This window comes from Pristiophorus japonicus, chromosome 8 (assembly GCF_044704955.1).
Source record: "Pristiophorus japonicus isolate sPriJap1 chromosome 8, sPriJap1.hap1, whole genome shotgun sequence".
Taxonomy (NCBI): Eukaryota; Metazoa; Chordata; class Chondrichthyes; family Pristiophoridae; genus Pristiophorus; species Pristiophorus japonicus.
In genome coordinates, this window is record NC_091984.1 from 99663678 (window position 1) to 99680962 (window position 17285).

The window sequence follows — 17285 nt, forward strand, 5'->3', positions numbered from 1 at the left end:
CATGAAGACATACATGAATTTGACTCAGTTCAGACTTCAGTAACTGAAGTACCAGGTTCAAACAAGTCTGAGATAGAAACAAGATCCAAAACAAAACAGCCCAAAATATTGGTTCATCACCAAAACCTTCTGTAAGGAGAAAAGGAAAGCTCCACCAACCTGATTTTAAATTGCATTTGTAGTTAACTTAAAAGAAAAAAAGCCAGGAGCTTTTGAAAGACTTCTCATCCTCGGTGATTTCAAGCTCCATCTCAATTCATCATGCTCTCTCTCCTCTGAGTTCACTAGCCTCCTGTCATCCCTGAATCTCTCCCTCCATGTAAACTCCCCTCCCATATTCGACCTTGCCATCTCTCGTGGTCTCACTACTCACATCATGACAATCTCAGATAAGGCCATCTCTGACCACTTTCTCATATCGCTCTTCACCCATAACCCCTTCCACCCACCCTCAACCCTACCTCCTTCTGTGTCCGTCCCTGGAAAAAAACTCTTTCCCGACTCTCTTACGACTGCACTTATCAACTCCCAACTGATTAGCCTTTGGCCCTCCATTCACCATGACATCCCTGCAGCTACTGATCTGCTCAATCATACCACCACAACCACCTTTGATGCCCTAGACCCTATTAAAACAATTTCTCTCTCACCTTGGCCATTCCCTCTGGTAGAGCCCTGATTTTCGCTTCCTTAAGTCCAAGGGACATAGGACTAGAACCTCCACTTTTTCTGCATGCTTAACACCCACTTAACGCCCATTTTACCGCTGAAGTGACGTATAATGCCCATATCTTGCCCATTCTGGCACAAAATGGAAACTAATGGGCTTTATTAGGAGACTTATCGCCGAGCGTTATGTTCCCAATGGGCTTAACGCTGAGAAAAAATATAACCGTCCGCCCATTTTTTGGGTGGAATCAGAGGAATGGGCGAATTCAACGCCCATAATATTGCCCAGTGTTACTTTCCTCATGGAATTAACGCCGAGATTCAATATTAATGCCCAGCCACTGTTTTTTGTCGTAAAGAGCATATTTTCCCAAACTAGCAGCCATGGAGATCGCCCATTTTCAATTTCACCACCTTGCACACATATCGCCCACAATATCGCTCGCTCAAAAAACTGCCCACAAAAAGTGGAACTAACTGGGACGAACGCCAGCGGTGTGGCTGGCATTTGTTAAATCCCACTCTTACGTGAGGAACTGATATCGGAAAGATTTGACTGAAAGAGCGCTGATGTCTGAGCTGTGCACAGCTCAGACATCAATGGTGCCCATCACCTTGGTGCCAGTTAAAGTTTACGTTGATTGATGTTAAGTTGTATTTAACCCTTTCATGGTAAGGAATCACCAATGTGTAACTGTCCAGCTATCTGAGACAATGCGCAACAAGGTTATGTTCAATAACAAAAGTTTAATACCAACATTGGTCTGAAATCATAAGTAACACCCAATCCCAGCCCTCATTCCACTTTTTCCACCATTGACATCAATCACATGTTCAACATGTCCAGCAACACAGAATACAAAGGCAAAGCAGGAGAGTGGTCTCCAGCCCCCATACATTGCAATAAATTGCATACACCCAGATGGAGATATAACACAGCCATCACCTGCGCACATGTACCTCACTTTCCTTCCTCCCTCTCCTTCTCCCCACCTCTATCCCTTCCCCTCCTTGCTCCATGGCACTTGGCCAAGGAGCTCTTCAGACGGTGTCTCATTGGGGGGGGGGGGATGAAGGCAGTTGAGTTGGTTGGACGGGTACGGGAGCGGGGGGTGCCGAGTGGGCAACATTCTCTGATGCAGAAGCAGGATCTTGGTCCGTGCTCACATCTGTCGTTTGCATTGGTGGTGCGGGACTTCGGGGTTGAGTGCCGCCCTCTGGGACCACTGGGAGGGCTGTGGCAGCAGTGTTCCTGGCTATCGCATCCAGGGACTCCGCCATGCGCGGAATGTATTCGGTCATGGTGTCCAGGTGTCGGGATATGCCCCCCAAAGATTCGATGAGCTGGTCACCAGTGTCTACAGTCCTCCTGGACAACTGTACCATCTCTCCGCTGTCATGTCGCGCTCGTGGAACAGACCTGCCGCGTCCACAAGACCTCCGCGGGGTCGGCGCCGTCCTGGGGACAAATGGGATGTCCTGTGGAGAGGTGCTTGGGACTGGCACCTCCAGAGTGGAGGCGGGAATAACCAGAGGACCAATAGATGGCCTTGGGGTGGAATGGGTTCTGGAGCATGGCGATGCAGATTCTTCGAAGTCCGCGCTCTCATCTGTTGAGAACAGACCCAGCACATTGACGGGCGACAAACGGAGCTCCTCAGCACCAGATGTAGTAGGATCGTCTGCCGACTCCTGCCCCGCGCCTCCACCTTCTGGCCTCTGGGGTCGCGCTGCTGGCTGAGCTGTAAAACACAAATGAGGTTGTTAGAGGAGAAGGGGGTGCTAGGGTGACGAGGTGAGTCCAGCGCTACACACAGCATATGCACGACAAAAGCACCACCGCTCTCAAAATCATTACAGACATCACACTTCATCACCTATCAACACATTGTGCATTGAAATGATTTTCATTAGGCCAGCATTATTTCTATGACATTTTTAGAAATCATCTATCATATATGATTGGTCGGATATGAGTTGATGTGACATCTATTGACTTTACATCACGCAGTGGTGTAAGCTTTACTCACGTGGCATCACCAGGGTCTGCAGAAGCGTCCGGGGCTGTCCGGGGGTGCTTCCCCACAAGTGCTAACACTCGCTCTTCCATCTCTGTGATGTCGCTGGGGACCGGTGATCGCCCACCCGTTCACCTCTACATGGACCTCATCGTCGATAGTTTCTTCTGTAAAAGGTGACAGGACGACATTGCGTGATATCATTGCTAGGTACTGTCACAGAGACTGATACAACACATAACCGACAGATGTAATCATGATTATTATGATTATTATCATTCTTTATCTAAAGACGTACACCGTGACCGCAGGCTTTGAGAAAAACATTCCCGGTAAAAGTGCAAGACCTCAAATCTGCTGATAGTCACTCATGACTGTTACAAATCAAATTATATAAATACATAAGTACAAGTAAATCAATGTAATACTTACTCTTACGGATCCCACAAGGTCATTCCATCGTTTGCGGCATTGGTTGCCCTCACGCACTTTGTTGGTTGCCGACAAGACCACCTCTGCTATCTCGGTCCATATCCTCTGGTAGGCCTTTGGGGTGGGCTTCCCACGTCTTCCCTGTGTCAAATCACCTCAGCATAACTCGACCTCCTGCAGGAGAGAGGCATTTGCCTCGTCCGAGAACCTCCTGGCTCTTCTGCAGCCTCCAATTTGCTCCTCTCCCACCTCACTACTCTCTCCAGCATCAGTCTCTCCACACCATGCTGTGATGCCTCCTCCTCTCCCTCCATTATTGGGCAAATTCGATCAAATATGTGGCTGGTAACACCTACTTTTTGTTTGCCTACATGCTGAGAAGCTCTAAAGTCTCCCCCCTTCCTCCCAAAGCAGCCACACCACACCCAGCCATGCCTTAATTCCCTCTGAGCTCCCTCTCTCTCTGTCTCCTCTTCTGCGCATGTCATGGTGACCCTTGACCTCCAGAATCGCGGGAATCGAGCGTTGCCATGCCGTTGCTAAGGATGGCCACACTTTACGGCAGAAGGTCAAAAAAATGTATTGCTGCTGCCCATTTGAGATCGCTCACAGTAACGCCCATTTTCAAAAATGTACACTAGGTGTTTTGAGAATGGGCGAGAAGCCAGCGATCTGAAAACCCATTTTTACCACCCACGCCGGAAATAACGCCCATTTTTGGACGATAACCTCAAAAGTGGAGGTTCTAGCCCATTGACTTGAACGGATAAGGCGGACAACTGGTTTAGCCTTCACTGCTTGATCTGGCTGGACCACATAAAGCACTATCAGATCATGCTCTCATCTGCCAAAATCACTCACTATTCCAGAATCATTCTGGAATGTCAAGATAAACCCAACTTCTATTCTCCACTGCTAACCGTCTTTTTAAACCCCTCTTCCCCAGTCTCCACCCTCACCTCCGACAATAAGTGTGAGGAGCTCAAGGACTTCTTTGTCTCTAAGATTGAGACCATCCATCCGTTTGGCCACCTCTACCTCTTGACCTTTCTGAGCTCATCCTGTCCATGAGGCCTGCTCCCTTGATCCTACTCCCATCAAACTGCTGACCATCCAGCTTCCTTTTCTGGCTCCCATGTTAGCTGACATTGTTAATGGTTCTCTCTCCTCAGGTACTGTCCCCCACTCCCTCAAATCTGCCATCATCACCCCTCTCAAAAAAACAATCCTTGATCCCTCCGTCCTTGCAAACTATATCGCCCCATCTCCAACCTCCCTTTCCTCTCAAGTCCTTGAACATGTTGTCGCCTCCCAAATCCGTGCCCATCTTTCCCGCAATTCCATGTTTGAATCTCTCCAATCCGATTCTGCGCTTGCCACAGTACTGAAACGGCTCTCATCAAAGTCACAAATGCCATCCTTTGTGACTGTGACAATGGCAAACTAGCCCTCCTCGTCCTTCTTGACTTGTCTGCAGCCTTTGACACGGTTGACCTCTCCACCGTTGTCCAGCTGGGTGGGACTGCATTCGCCTGGTTCCATTTTTATCTATCTAATCGTAGCCAGAGAATCACCTGATACGGCTTCTCTTCCCGCCCCCGCATCGTTACCTCTGGTGTCCCCCAGGGATCTGTCCTTGGTCCCCTCCTATTTCTCATCTACATTTTGCCCCTTAGCGACATCATCCGAAAACACAGCATCCCTTTCCACATGTACGCTGACGACATCCAACTCTACCTCACCACCACTTCTCTCGACCCCTCCTCGGTCTCTAAATTGTCAGACTGCTTGTCTGACATCCAGTTCTGGATGAGCAGAAATTTTCTCCAATTGAATATTGAGAAGTCCGTAGCCATTGTTTTCAGTCCCCGCCACAAACTCCATTCCCTAGCCACTGACTCCATCCCTCTCCCCAACTTCTGTCTGAGGCTGAATCAGACTGTTCGCAACCTTGGTGTCATATTTGACCCTGAAATGAGCTTTCGACCACATATCGGCAGCATAACGAAGACCGCCTATTTCTACCTTTGTAACATCGCCCGTCTCCGCCCTTGCCTCAGCTCATCTGCTGCTGAAGCCCTCATCCATGCCTTTGTTACCTCTAGACTTGACTATTCCAACGCACTCCTGGCTGACCTCCTACATTCTACCCTAGGTAAATTAGAGGTCATCCAAAACTCGGCTGCCCGTATCCTAACTCGCACCAAGTCCCACTCAGCCATCACTCCTGTGCTCGCTGACCTACATTGGCTCCTGGTTAAGCAATGCTTCGATTTCAAATTTCTGATCCTTATTTTCAAATCCTTCCATGGCCTCGCCCCTCCCTATCTGTAATCTCCAGCCCACAGCCCACACTGAGGTGCACTGATCCTGCAACCCTTCTGGGAATCAGCAGACCAGGGCTTGGTGCCCATGCCCACTGAACCTGTTTCTTCTGAACAGTCTTTGTTGGATTTATGGTCCTTGTTTCGAGGTGGTCAGGTTGTCGTTTCAATTAAGTCTGCACCTGTGTGCTGACAGTTGGTGAATTATATATTGTAACATTTTATTGTAACATTTGGGTACTGAATATACTGGGTGTAGCAAATTTTTGATCCAATCAAAACGTGTGTTTTTTCTCTGGTTTTGTGCCTTTCCCAGGTGACTACATGGCTGCGAATGGCACAGGCGTTATGTAGAAAGTGTCCAGTTGAAATGCTCCACCCAGCATGAGGTGTGGTGCGGGCTTGATGGACCAACTGATCTTTTCCTACCCATCAATATTGTATGTTCGTAAGCCACCTGCAATAGGGGGAGGTCGTCTGTTTATGAGCAGGACATGTGCCTTCTAATCTACTAATCTCCATCATGTTGGTTAAAAAACGGTATATCGTTATTCAATCTTTTGTTAATCTGGATTGCAAAGTTGCACAACATTTGATGAATTGCAATATCATCATCATAGGCAGTCCCTCGAAACGAGGATGACTTGCTTCCACGCCAAAAAAAAGGATAAGTTCACAGGTGTTTCGAATGAAGAACCCAAACTACATCCTCAAGGGTGGAACATGCCTGTGCGTGGATTTTTTTAACATGTGGTGGCCGTTGCACACCAGCCACCACACGGGCTTGACAGAGCTAGGTCTTGGTCCAGTGGCAAGGATTACCCAAGACAACTAGAGAACTGCTCTGCTGCACGGACCTAGTGCGCACACATATCGCAGTGTGAGCTGGCCTGTGCTGCCCCTGAGCCCCTGGCCCCGAACTCACGCCTCCCCTGGGCCCTGATCATATCACATCACATCGCAATATGATCCGCAAACTCAAATGTACAAAACATACTAACCACAGCTGGGACACCCACCAGTATAACATTGTGTGTATTATAACCCACATAGGTCCCAATACTGCAGCATATCTTGCCTTCTTAACCATGAAGAATCCAAACAAAGCACCTAGAATCCCCTGAATCCCACCTCACGCAGCATCACTTGACAATACTGGCTGTGGTTGTCCATTCACTCTTTATATCTGCATACTTTGTGACTTTCCTTTCATAAAGAAAGAATGAACTTGAATATAAATGGCGCCTTTCATGTCTCAGGACGTCCAAAAGTGCTTCACAGCAAATGAATTACTTTTGAACTGCAGCCACTTTTGTTCCGTGGACACAAACACACCAGCTAAATTGCACGCAGCACGACTCTGCAAGCAGCAGTGAGAAACACAACAAAGTATTCTTTCTTTTTTGATTGTATTAATTGACCAGAACACTAGGAAAACTCCCTTGCTCCTCTTTGAATAATGTAATGGGATCTTTTGCATCTACCTGTCACGTATCTTTAAGCCTTTCTTCTCGTGGGGTAGTCAGAATTTGTGTAGATTGCCTTCTGCATTGAAATGGATAATGTGAACTTGGCATGAAAACTTGAGACGTGTCTCATGTTAGTCAGATGGCAAAGTACATTGGTGTCCTGTATCAGAGACTGATGGATTGGCAGTTTGTGGCCCCAATTCCTCACGTGCCAGTTCCTGGTATTTGAATGGAAGGTGCTGCTCAGCATTTCATAAGAGAACTATAAAGTAACAGTCAAGCGAGTGGCCTAAAAGACACTTCTTCCCCCAAGCCCCCCCCCCCCCGCCACCACCACCACCATCATCTTAAAAGCTGTTCACATTAAGTATTTTTTTTAATTAAATATTCGGCATAAAAGCACACCATTTATTTTTTTAAATAAAGAAAATGGTTAGCTAATTTTGCATTCTGCAAATATTTTGCCACACAAGCCAATGGCCGAGTCCAGTGTAGAATTTGTGTTGCTCCCCTTATTAATTCTTGCTGAATTCACTTTACAACAGGTTACAGAATGTGCATCTGTCATTTGTCCTGTCGACGAATGAAAACCAACCTCAATGGAGAACAGGTAACAGCAATATAAAGTCAAATTAATTCGTGCCAAATTTGTATCTCACGGTTAATGTGCAGTCTGTTAATGTATTTTGTATGTATGTTTAGAATATGTGTGCATTATCTATATATATACACATTCACAGACAAAGGCAGGGAGAAGAATTTTTTTCACACAGAGAAGTATTGGAACTTTACCATAAGTGACCATCGAGCTAGAGACTAACATTGGTTAAGAGATAATTGGAAATATTTGAAAAGGAAGAATGTGAAAGGACATGGGTTAGTGTAGAGTTCAGCTAAAGAGCTGGACCAGGTGTGATTGCTGAATGGCCTGCATCTGTATTGATATTTATTTCCCAGTAAGTGACTAGACTATCACTTAATAATCTTGTGATAATTATACCACAATCATCAGTCTTTTAGTATAGATTTCATTATCTTTCATTAACTACATGTGACATCCAAGCTATAAATATTCAACTTACACCCATTGCTGGATGTATAAAAATTGAATAAAACTGCAATAATTTATGCATTTTGTAATTAGAGTAATTTCAGTGCTGTGATTTCGCCAGGATATAGATGATGGATTTAAATAGTGCTTTTATATTTTGATGCCCTCTGAATGTTTAAGGAGATTATTACCTTTCAGTCACTCCTGACTATTAATTATTAATTAATGAATGAGCACAATAATTTAAACCCGATATATAAACAAGTTACTAGTATTTTCTGCCTTTCACCCCCCTCCCCCCTTCCCTTTACTCTTGTGACATCTATAAGTGTGGCCTAGGTGACTTTGTTCTCCTTATTTTCCTGTGTGGATGTGCCTCTACTCAACATCTCAATGTAACAGTGATTAAATAAAGCAGATCAAAGAAGCTGCTTCAAAATCAAAAAATGTCTCCCTGCTGATGCCTTATTCTCAGGTGCTGATGTTTAGCTCTCCAGGACATGTGATTTTTATGAATGTCAGCCAAGTTTTTCAGTGTTCGCAATAATTGTTTGACATTAAGTCAGATTTTGCACTGTCCCATGACTTACCATAGAGAAAGCTGTCGCTTGTTCGCTTGCCATCAGTATTGATGTAGAGTCGGTGATCACAGCAAGAAAAGAATACATCAGTAAATTGGTGTAAAATAGAAATATCAAAACCCTTGGTGACAAGACTTTTGCTTTAATGTAGTCTCCTGCTTTCAGGTCCCAGTGAGGATTGGAGCGCACTACCACTGCATTGTTTGCTCAGCCACCATTGCTCGCAGAACAGACATGATCAGCCATATAACACGACACTTGAACAAAGGAGACACAGAAGCCAGTTTCACTGGAGGTGCGTGAAGTAGGTTTGGGTTATTGGAAATCTATAGAGGAATTCATTGTGTTTGGCTGCTTGTTATAATATGTAGCCGTACAAACCCAGGTGTTCAAGTAGCAACTAATGCCCTGACAGCCACCTCGGTTGAGATCAGCTAACCCAGTCTGTGCTCAACCTAGGTGGCAGTTGGGGCAGTAGCTGGCCTCGGCATGTGTGAGCTAAGGAATTGAAAGCTCAGCCGTGGCTGCTGCTCCTGGTTGCTATTCAGTGGGGCCTGCTGGGAAATGTGCACGTACTGATGTCAGGTGAAAACAGGATCTGGCTCAGCTCAGTGGCTCTGTGGTTGAATGGATATAAAAGGATATGGAGACAAGGGCCGACTGGCCTGTTTCTGTGCTGTATATCCTATGTAATCCTCTGTAAGCCCCGGGAAGCAGTTCAGAAAAGAGCCAGAAGACTGATCATTATAATCAGCGGATTGAGCTATCAGGTAACCAAAATGACTAGGCGGGGGTGTGGCGGATTGATGTTAGGGATACTTATTCAAGATAGTAAGTGGTATAGAACAAAATAGCTGAGTTAGAGTTCTTCAAACTTAAACCATGACATTAGCCCAAGGGCACACAGGTTCAAACAAGCTAGAGATCAATGTCATGATGTTCCTCACACAAAAAAAGTGAATTGTAGGGTAGTGAAGGTGAATACCCTGGAACCATTTAAGAAAATGTTGGATGCTGTGACGGAGGCCCTGCTTTTGTAGAAGGATGAGCAAAGAAGAGCCATGGCCTTCCTCATCTTCAACGAGCTTATTATATCAGCCAGGACAGCAGTAGAGATGCTACAGTTGGTCTCAGTGGCCCAGCTACAATTTCCAGTCCCAATTAAGACCAAGTGACCCCCTACTGGAGTGAGTGTGTGTGGATGTTGAGTGAGGCCAGGATTGAGCTTGGTTATAATGCCCTGTGGTATAATAGCCTACTGATACTCAATGATGAGGTTCACAGATGGAGAATGGCCACTTTAGTGAGGCACAGGAGGCTGACGCCACCAATGAAAACCAGCAAGGAATTGATGCCACCAGGAGGAAAGGGGAGGAAAATGACAGTAAAAACTTAAGTTTGTCTATACAACTGGCTTGTTGGCTTATGAATTTGAATGTAATTTTGATGCTGTCTGAATATCTGAGCTTCACTCACTGATATAGCTGTCACTATCCTGAAAAGTGCAGAACAGCTAATAATCAAGTGAACTATATTTCATGCTATTTAGAAAACTTGTTATAACTGTGCTAAGAAAAAAAATGAACTCAAAAAAATTCTGAATAAAATCGATAACATCAACAATCCACTTATATTGGATATATTTTTATTGTGAAATTAAGATTTTTTTATCTCACTAATCCAATGTATTATTTTTCCTTGCCCAAAGGTTGGGCGGCGGGGATGGGGGTGGGGGGAGAGGGATGTATATAACCTAATCTCTTAAAAGGAATTTCTTAAACATTTGCATTTCCAAAATGCTTCTTCCCTCCTGTGCTGTGCATCATGACAGTCTTTCTCCATTTCAGCCACTAGTGGGCAAATGCTATCCACTGAAGTGATGAAAGAAGTCGATACCGATGTTCATGTTTTTCCAAACCACACGACTCCTCAAAAAACAGACTCTTTCTTTAACCCTAAAATGAAACCTAACAGGTGATGTGTCTGACTTGTTCTTTTAAACAATAAATTACAGAGGGCAGCTTTGGCTTGCCTGCTCAGTTAGTGTATGTTTTGTATGTTTTAATAATGGATGTACTGTATAAATTTGGTGATGGAAAAGCATGTTTACCAAGTAAATTGGGCAGATTCCTGACTAAAGTAAATATGTGACTTCTTTTATACTTTAATGATCCCGAATCTGGGGGTAAATCTCATTCTTTTTCATATTAATAAGGCTTTTTAGTTATGATGCAATATTTTACAATGTAATGCATGGTACACCTTGTGAATAATCCTTTTAGTAAAAGGGATAATTTTCTGTCTCAACGCATTCATTTTTAGCTTATGACCAATAATTTTTACCTGTGTCCTGTCAGTGAATAACTTTCACAAACTATCGTAAAGCCCTGTATCAAAAAAAATTATTTGCTGCTCACTTGCTATACTGTTTATGTTCTAGGCAATTAATATTCTGCACTCTTGCTGTTCTGGCTCAAGAACGCAAACCACTGGAATGTTTAGATGCTTTTGGAGCTACAGGTTTGTGAAGACTAATTTTCCACTTATGACTTTTATTTTGCTGATATATTCTTAATTCTTTAGTGATCAGTAAAATACTTCTTTAAAAAATGTTCTAGTATGTATTCCTCTATCTAGGCCTCCTACCAAGAAGGCAGGCAGATCAGCTGCTGCACTCATGTTGATGCTATGATGGAAATTGGGAGCCTTTTGTAGCAACCTACTCTCCACATTTACTGTTCTATTCTTTGTGAAATTGTTCGGCTTTTACTTGGCATCCCATTGGGAACTAACTGTGGATATTTTAGCTGTGAGCCTTGTCCTTATTCTCTGGACACTGCTAGTAAAGCATTTCTAATGTAACAAATTAATAAAAGTATATCAAATTATTCCATCACCAACCAATTACTTTTGCCTGCAGATGTGTTTAGCGAGAGAGAGATTGCAGTTTTCTTGAAACATATTACAGGGCAAAATTGAATCCACCAAATTGATGAAACATTTTTGGTGTTTGGTGTATGATAAATGATATTTAAATAATGCAGAACTACTGATTAAATGTAAACTAGTTCAAGTTTAAAAAAGGCCTTGATGTTGTCTGATCTCCTTTTTTCAGTTGATTTCTGCAAATCTGCAGAATTCTTGATGGGAATGGGGTGATCTTGTGTTTGTCAGATAAGCAGTGCCAGACATTTAAGGAGATATTTCATAATTCTCAACAAAGATATATTCCATTGAGAAAGAAAGACTCTACGAGAAAGATGAACCATCTCGTGGCTAACTAATGAAGTTAAGGATGGTATCAAATTGAAGGAAAGGGCATACAGTGTTGCGAAGATCAGTGGTAGGCCTGAAGATTGGGAACATTTTAGAAACCAACAAAGGATGATTAAAAAAAATAATAAAGAGGGAGAAAATAGATTGAGAGTAAAGTAGCAAGAAATGGGCCCAAATTTGGTCAGGAGTTGCTCCGTTTTTTTTGAAGCAACTTGATTTTTTTTGGAGTATCTTAAAAATCCCTATTCTGCACATTTAATTTGCGCCAGTGCAAGTGAGTTAGTTAAGATTTTTTTTAGTTTCGTTTTTTTTTCAAAATGGGGCGTTACCAGCCACCTACGCCTGTTTTGGCCATTTAAGCCAGTTTGGACAGCTAATAGTTGCTCCAAACTAACTTAGGCCAGTGTATGTGACCACTTGTGGCTGCACAGAAAACCCTTGCGGAGAGTTAAGAAATCAGCGCAGGTAGGTACATTTAAAGCACCATGCACTAAACAAAGCAGTACATTTAAAGCACAAGCACTAAACAAAGCACAAAAATAAGCATTCAATAACAAATAAAAAATACAAGGAAGCTGAGACCTACACCTAGCACCAAGACTTACAAAGCACTAAACAAAGCACAAAAAGTAATAAGCAATTAATTAACAAATAAAAAATAGAAAAAACCCTGCACCTAAAGCACCAAGACCAAAGTAACAAACAATCAATCAATCAATAACAAATAAAAAATAGAAGTCCTTCCTTTATGTGAAGGGAAGGCAGCGGGCCGCTGATGAGGGAGCCCATTCAGCCAGGGATAGGGGCGGTACGCTTTGGACCCCACCCACACAGCCTGCAGAGCACACTCACAGATTCTGGGGGCAAGGAGCTAATGCGCATGCGCGCACACTCTAGCGCGCATGTGCAGAGGTCCTGGCACTGTTTTCAGTGCCCCCGAATCCAGTTGTCACGCTGCACCACCATCGAGGAGAGGCTGGGGAGCGGCCAAACTCGGCCTGAAAATTTTTGGCGTCCTTTTTGTTTTACAAAAGCAGCGCACCTCTGGTGAGTGTGCCAGAAATCTGTACGGGCCAAATTTGGGCCCATAAAAACAGACAGTAAGAGTATCTACAAGTATATAAAAAGGAAGAGAGTAGCTAAAGTAAATGTTGGTCCTTTAGAGGATATGACTGGGGAATTAATAATGGGAAACAAGGAAATGGCAGAGACTTTGAACAAATATTTTGTTCCTGTCTTCACATAGAAGATACAAAAAGCATCCCAATAATAGTGGAAAATTAGGGGGCAAAAGGGAGGGAGGAAATTAAAACAATCAGTATAACTAGAGCAAAAGTACTAGGAAAACTAATGGGACTAAAGGCTGACAAGCCCCCTGGACCGGATGACCTGCATCCTAGGGTCTTAAAAGAAGTGGCTGCAGAGATAGCAGATGCATTGATTGTAATCTTCCAAAATTCCCTAGATTCTGGAAAAATCCCAACGAATTGGAAAACTGCAAATGTAAGGAGGGAGACAGAAAGCAGAAAACTATGGGCCAGATAGCCTAACATCTGTCATTGGGAAAATACTGGAATCCATTATGAAGGCTGTAGTGGGAGGACATTTAGAAAATCATAACACAGTCAAGTAGAGTTAACATGGTTTTATGACAGGGAAATCGTGTTTGACAGGTTTCTCAGCGTTCTTTGAGGATGTAACGAGCAGGGTTGGTGAAGGGGAACCAGTAGATGTAGTGTATTTGGATTTCCAGAAGGCATTTGATAAGGTGCCACATAAAAGGTTACCACACAAGATAAGAGCTCATGGTGTTGGGGATAATATATTAACATGGATAGAGGATTGGCTAACAGAAAACAGAGAGTCAAGTTAAGTGGGTCATTTTCAGATTGGCAAACTGTAACTAGTGGGGTGCCGTGGCCTCAACTATTTACAATCTATATTAATGACTTGGATGAAGGGACTGAGTGTATTATAGCCAAATTTGCTGATGATACAAAGATAGGTGGGAAAGCAAGTTATGTGGAGGACGCAATAAGTCTGCAAAGGGATATGGAATAGGTTAAATGAGTGGGCAGACATTTAGCAGATGGAGTATCATGTGGGAAAATGTGAGGTTTGGTAGGAAGAATGGAAAAGCAAATTATTATTTAAATGGAGAGAGACTACAGAATGCTGCGGTACAGAGGGATCTGGGTGTCCTCGTACATGAAACATAAAAAGTTAGCATGCAGCTACAGCAAATAATTAGGAAGGCAAATGGAACGTTGGCCTTTATTGCAAGGGGGATGGAGTATAAAAGTAGGGAAGTCTTGCCAGAACTGTACAGGGAGTTCTGAAACCACAGATAGAGTACTGCATATATTTTTGGTCTTCTTATTTAAGGAGGAATATACTTGCATTGGAGGCAGTTCAGAGAAGGTTCACTAGATTGATTCCTGGAATGAAAGAGTTGTCTTATGAGGAAACTTTGAGGAAAGTTGTCTTATGAGGAAACTTTGAGCAGGGTAAGTCTGTACTCATTGGAGTTTAGAAGAATGAGAGGTGATCTTATTGAAACATGTACGATTCTGAGGGGGCTTGACAGGGTAGATGCTGAGAGGATGTTTTCCCTCATGGGGGAATCTAGAACTTGGGGGGCATAGATTCAGAATAAGGGGTCGCCCATTTAAGATGGAGATGAAGAGGAATTTCTTCTCTCAGGGGGTCGTGAATCTTTGGAATTCTCTACCCCAGAAATCTGTGCAAGCTGAGTCATTGAATATATTCAAGGCTGAGATAGACAGATTCTTAAACTGTAGGGGAATCGACTGTTATGGGGAACAGGCAGAAAAGTGGTGTTGAGGCCAAGATCAGATCAGCCATGATTTTACTGAATGATGGAGCAGGCTCCAAGGGCCGTATGGCCCACTCCTGCTCCTTTTCTTATGTTCTAATTGGGTTTTGCAGACCTGCCTCCTCGTTAGATCAATATGTCATCCATTGCCACAAAGGTTTTTCCCCTCTGCAACATTTTCATTCATTGCTTTGTTAAAATGTATTTTTGTTATTAGCTGTGGCTCAGTGATAGCACTCACGCCCACCCCCCACACCGAGTCAGAAAGTTGCGGGTTCAAGTACTACTTCAGAGACTTGAGCACAAAGTATAGGCCAACAATCCAGTGCGTTTCTGAGGGAGTTGCTGCATTGTCGGAGGCGCCATCTTTCAGATGAGACGTTAAACCTCTCGGGGACGTAAATTATCTCATGGCACTATTTTGAAGAAGAGCAGGAGAGTTATCTGGTAATGGACAATATTAATCCCTCAACCGCCATCACTAAAACAGATTATCTGGTCATTATCACATTGCTGTTTGTGGGATCTTGCTGTGCACAATATCACTGTCCCATTTCCTGCACTACAACAGTGACTACACTTCAAAAGTACTTCATTGGCTGTAAAGCGCTTTCGGATGTCCTGAGGTCATGAAAGGCGCTATATAAATGCAAGTCTTATTTTTTATTCATGATTTATGATTGAGCTGCACAGTGAGTGTTGTTTGTGATGGTAAGAGCCAATTCAGATGCAAGAAAGAAGGATGTTTTACTGTCTATTTTTAATTATTAACGCACTGATTGAATGTGTAGATTTTTCTTTAAACAAAGTGCATCACTGGATTAAAGGCAGGGTGTGAATGCTGTATGTAGTATATTGTCAGGCAGCTCAAGCTGAAACAGCCTTTGGTTGGTGTCATTTGTTTAAATTTTCTTGTGCAATTTAGTTCAGGATTTTTTTAAATGACTGACAGATGCTGTAAAGTAGGTTACATGGTGGAGCAGTTGACTCCAACTACAATTTAGCAATTTGAGCACTGGGGTTGTGTGTCACTCTAACTGTCCTGTCTTAGATAATGTTCAGTGGCCTCATGACAGTGAACATCTGGGAAAGGAAAGAAAAGCTAATGGCCCTGAAATTCCTGCCTCCCCGGGTCTGTACGAAGTGTGTACAGACCCGGGAAGGCATCGCAAAGCTGGCTTGACAGATCACACTCATCTCGGCAGCAAGGACATTCGCATGGGCAAGATTGCAGTATTTGCCCATCTCTTGCCCAGCGAATGTCCTTAAAACTCTTGCGCCTGATAAAAGCAGGTGCATAGCCTACTATTACCAGCGTGCGAGTTTGAAACATACAAAAATCATATAAAAATAAAATTTAAAAACACATTTTTCTATTAATAATCCTGCCCACTAAGGTAAGTTTATTTTAAACACTAATTACAAAACTTTTAAAAAATCGGGAAAATATATTTTTTTCTAAGACATTTATTAACTTTAATTTTACTTATGGGAGATGTGTTTTTTATTTTTTATGTTGTGTTTAGTGTGTTTGGTTTTTTTCTCATTGCTATTAATGAGAATACTGTACCTGATTGGTTGTGCAGTCACACGTGACTGCACCTTCTGCATTGGAACCTCAAGGAGGGGAACGCGCTCCGCAGCACGGGAAGAGAAGGCCTCCCCACCGGAATCAAAGGTGCCTCCGGGACCACCAGGTAATTTCGTAAAAATTCTCGGGTCGGAGGCATTCGTCCGAAAGAAGCCTCCTACCGGAATTTCAGGGCCATTAGATAAAAAGAGTTTGCATTCATATGATGCCCCATCATATCCTCCGTCAACAACTCTTTACATCCAATTAATTGTTTTGCAGAGTAGTCACTGTTGTGTTGTTAAACGTGATTCACAATTTGACGGATCCCACGAACAGCGGCTGAGATGAATAACCAGTTTGTTTTTGCACAAGATATCACTTGCTTTGCTTCCCTGTCAGTTGATCGCAGAGTGGTATTGACCATAATTGTGAACGACCTCCCTGGTCCAGACTGCCCCACTGTCTGTTTCTCTCCCCACAGATGCTGCCTGGCGTGCTGAGTGTTTCCAGCATTGTCTGTTTTTGTTTCGTATTCCAGCATCTGCAGTATTTTGCTATTGCCCCAACGTTTTGTCTTAATCAGAGTGCTCACTAATAAAGTTGTCACATTTCTCCTCCTGAAACCCTGCTACTTTGAAACCCAACTGGATTTTTCTGTTTGTGAAGGAATCATGGGATTGCAGTGGGCTAAGCACCTTGGAGATACAGTGCAAGTCACCATAAATGACATAAACCAGGGCTCTGTGAAGATGATTCGAGAAAATTGTCATCTAAACCGGATGAAAGCGCTGATGAGTAGAAAAGAGGAGGAGGAGGATGAAGATGATGTTGAGGAAACTGAGGATACTTTGGGAAGTATTGAAGTCACACAAATGGATGCCAATGTACTCATGCATTTGAGAGCTTTTGACTTCATGTGAGTGAAACATTTATATTGTCATGTCAAAATTTACCGAGGAAGTTAAGATATTTTATTTTTTCTGTTCACATACCGAGAGTAAATTTTGAACCCGGGCTTTACATTTAAAAGGTGTAATACTCTGTACTTGCCAGACC

General features: G+C 43.3%; 1 protein-coding gene across 5 annotated transcripts in view; it reads left to right on the forward strand.

Annotated features, from left to right (window-relative positions):
- The window catches only part of trmt1l (tRNA methyltransferase 1-like), a 155237-nt gene that overhangs the window by 71323 nt on the left and 66629 nt on the right, over positions 1-17285 (forward strand). For all 5 annotated transcript variants that reach the window (XM_070887175.1, XM_070887170.1, XM_070887171.1 and 2 more), the window contains 5 exons: positions 7458-7522; positions 8710-8839; positions 10392-10518; positions 10985-11064; positions 16896-17145. In XM_070887175.1, coding sequence (XP_070743276.1) covers positions 7458-7522; positions 8710-8839; positions 10392-10518; positions 10985-11064; positions 16896-17145 — 652 coding nt within the window. The remainder of the gene's footprint in view (positions 1-7457; positions 7523-8709; positions 8840-10391; positions 10519-10984; positions 11065-16895; positions 17146-17285) is intronic.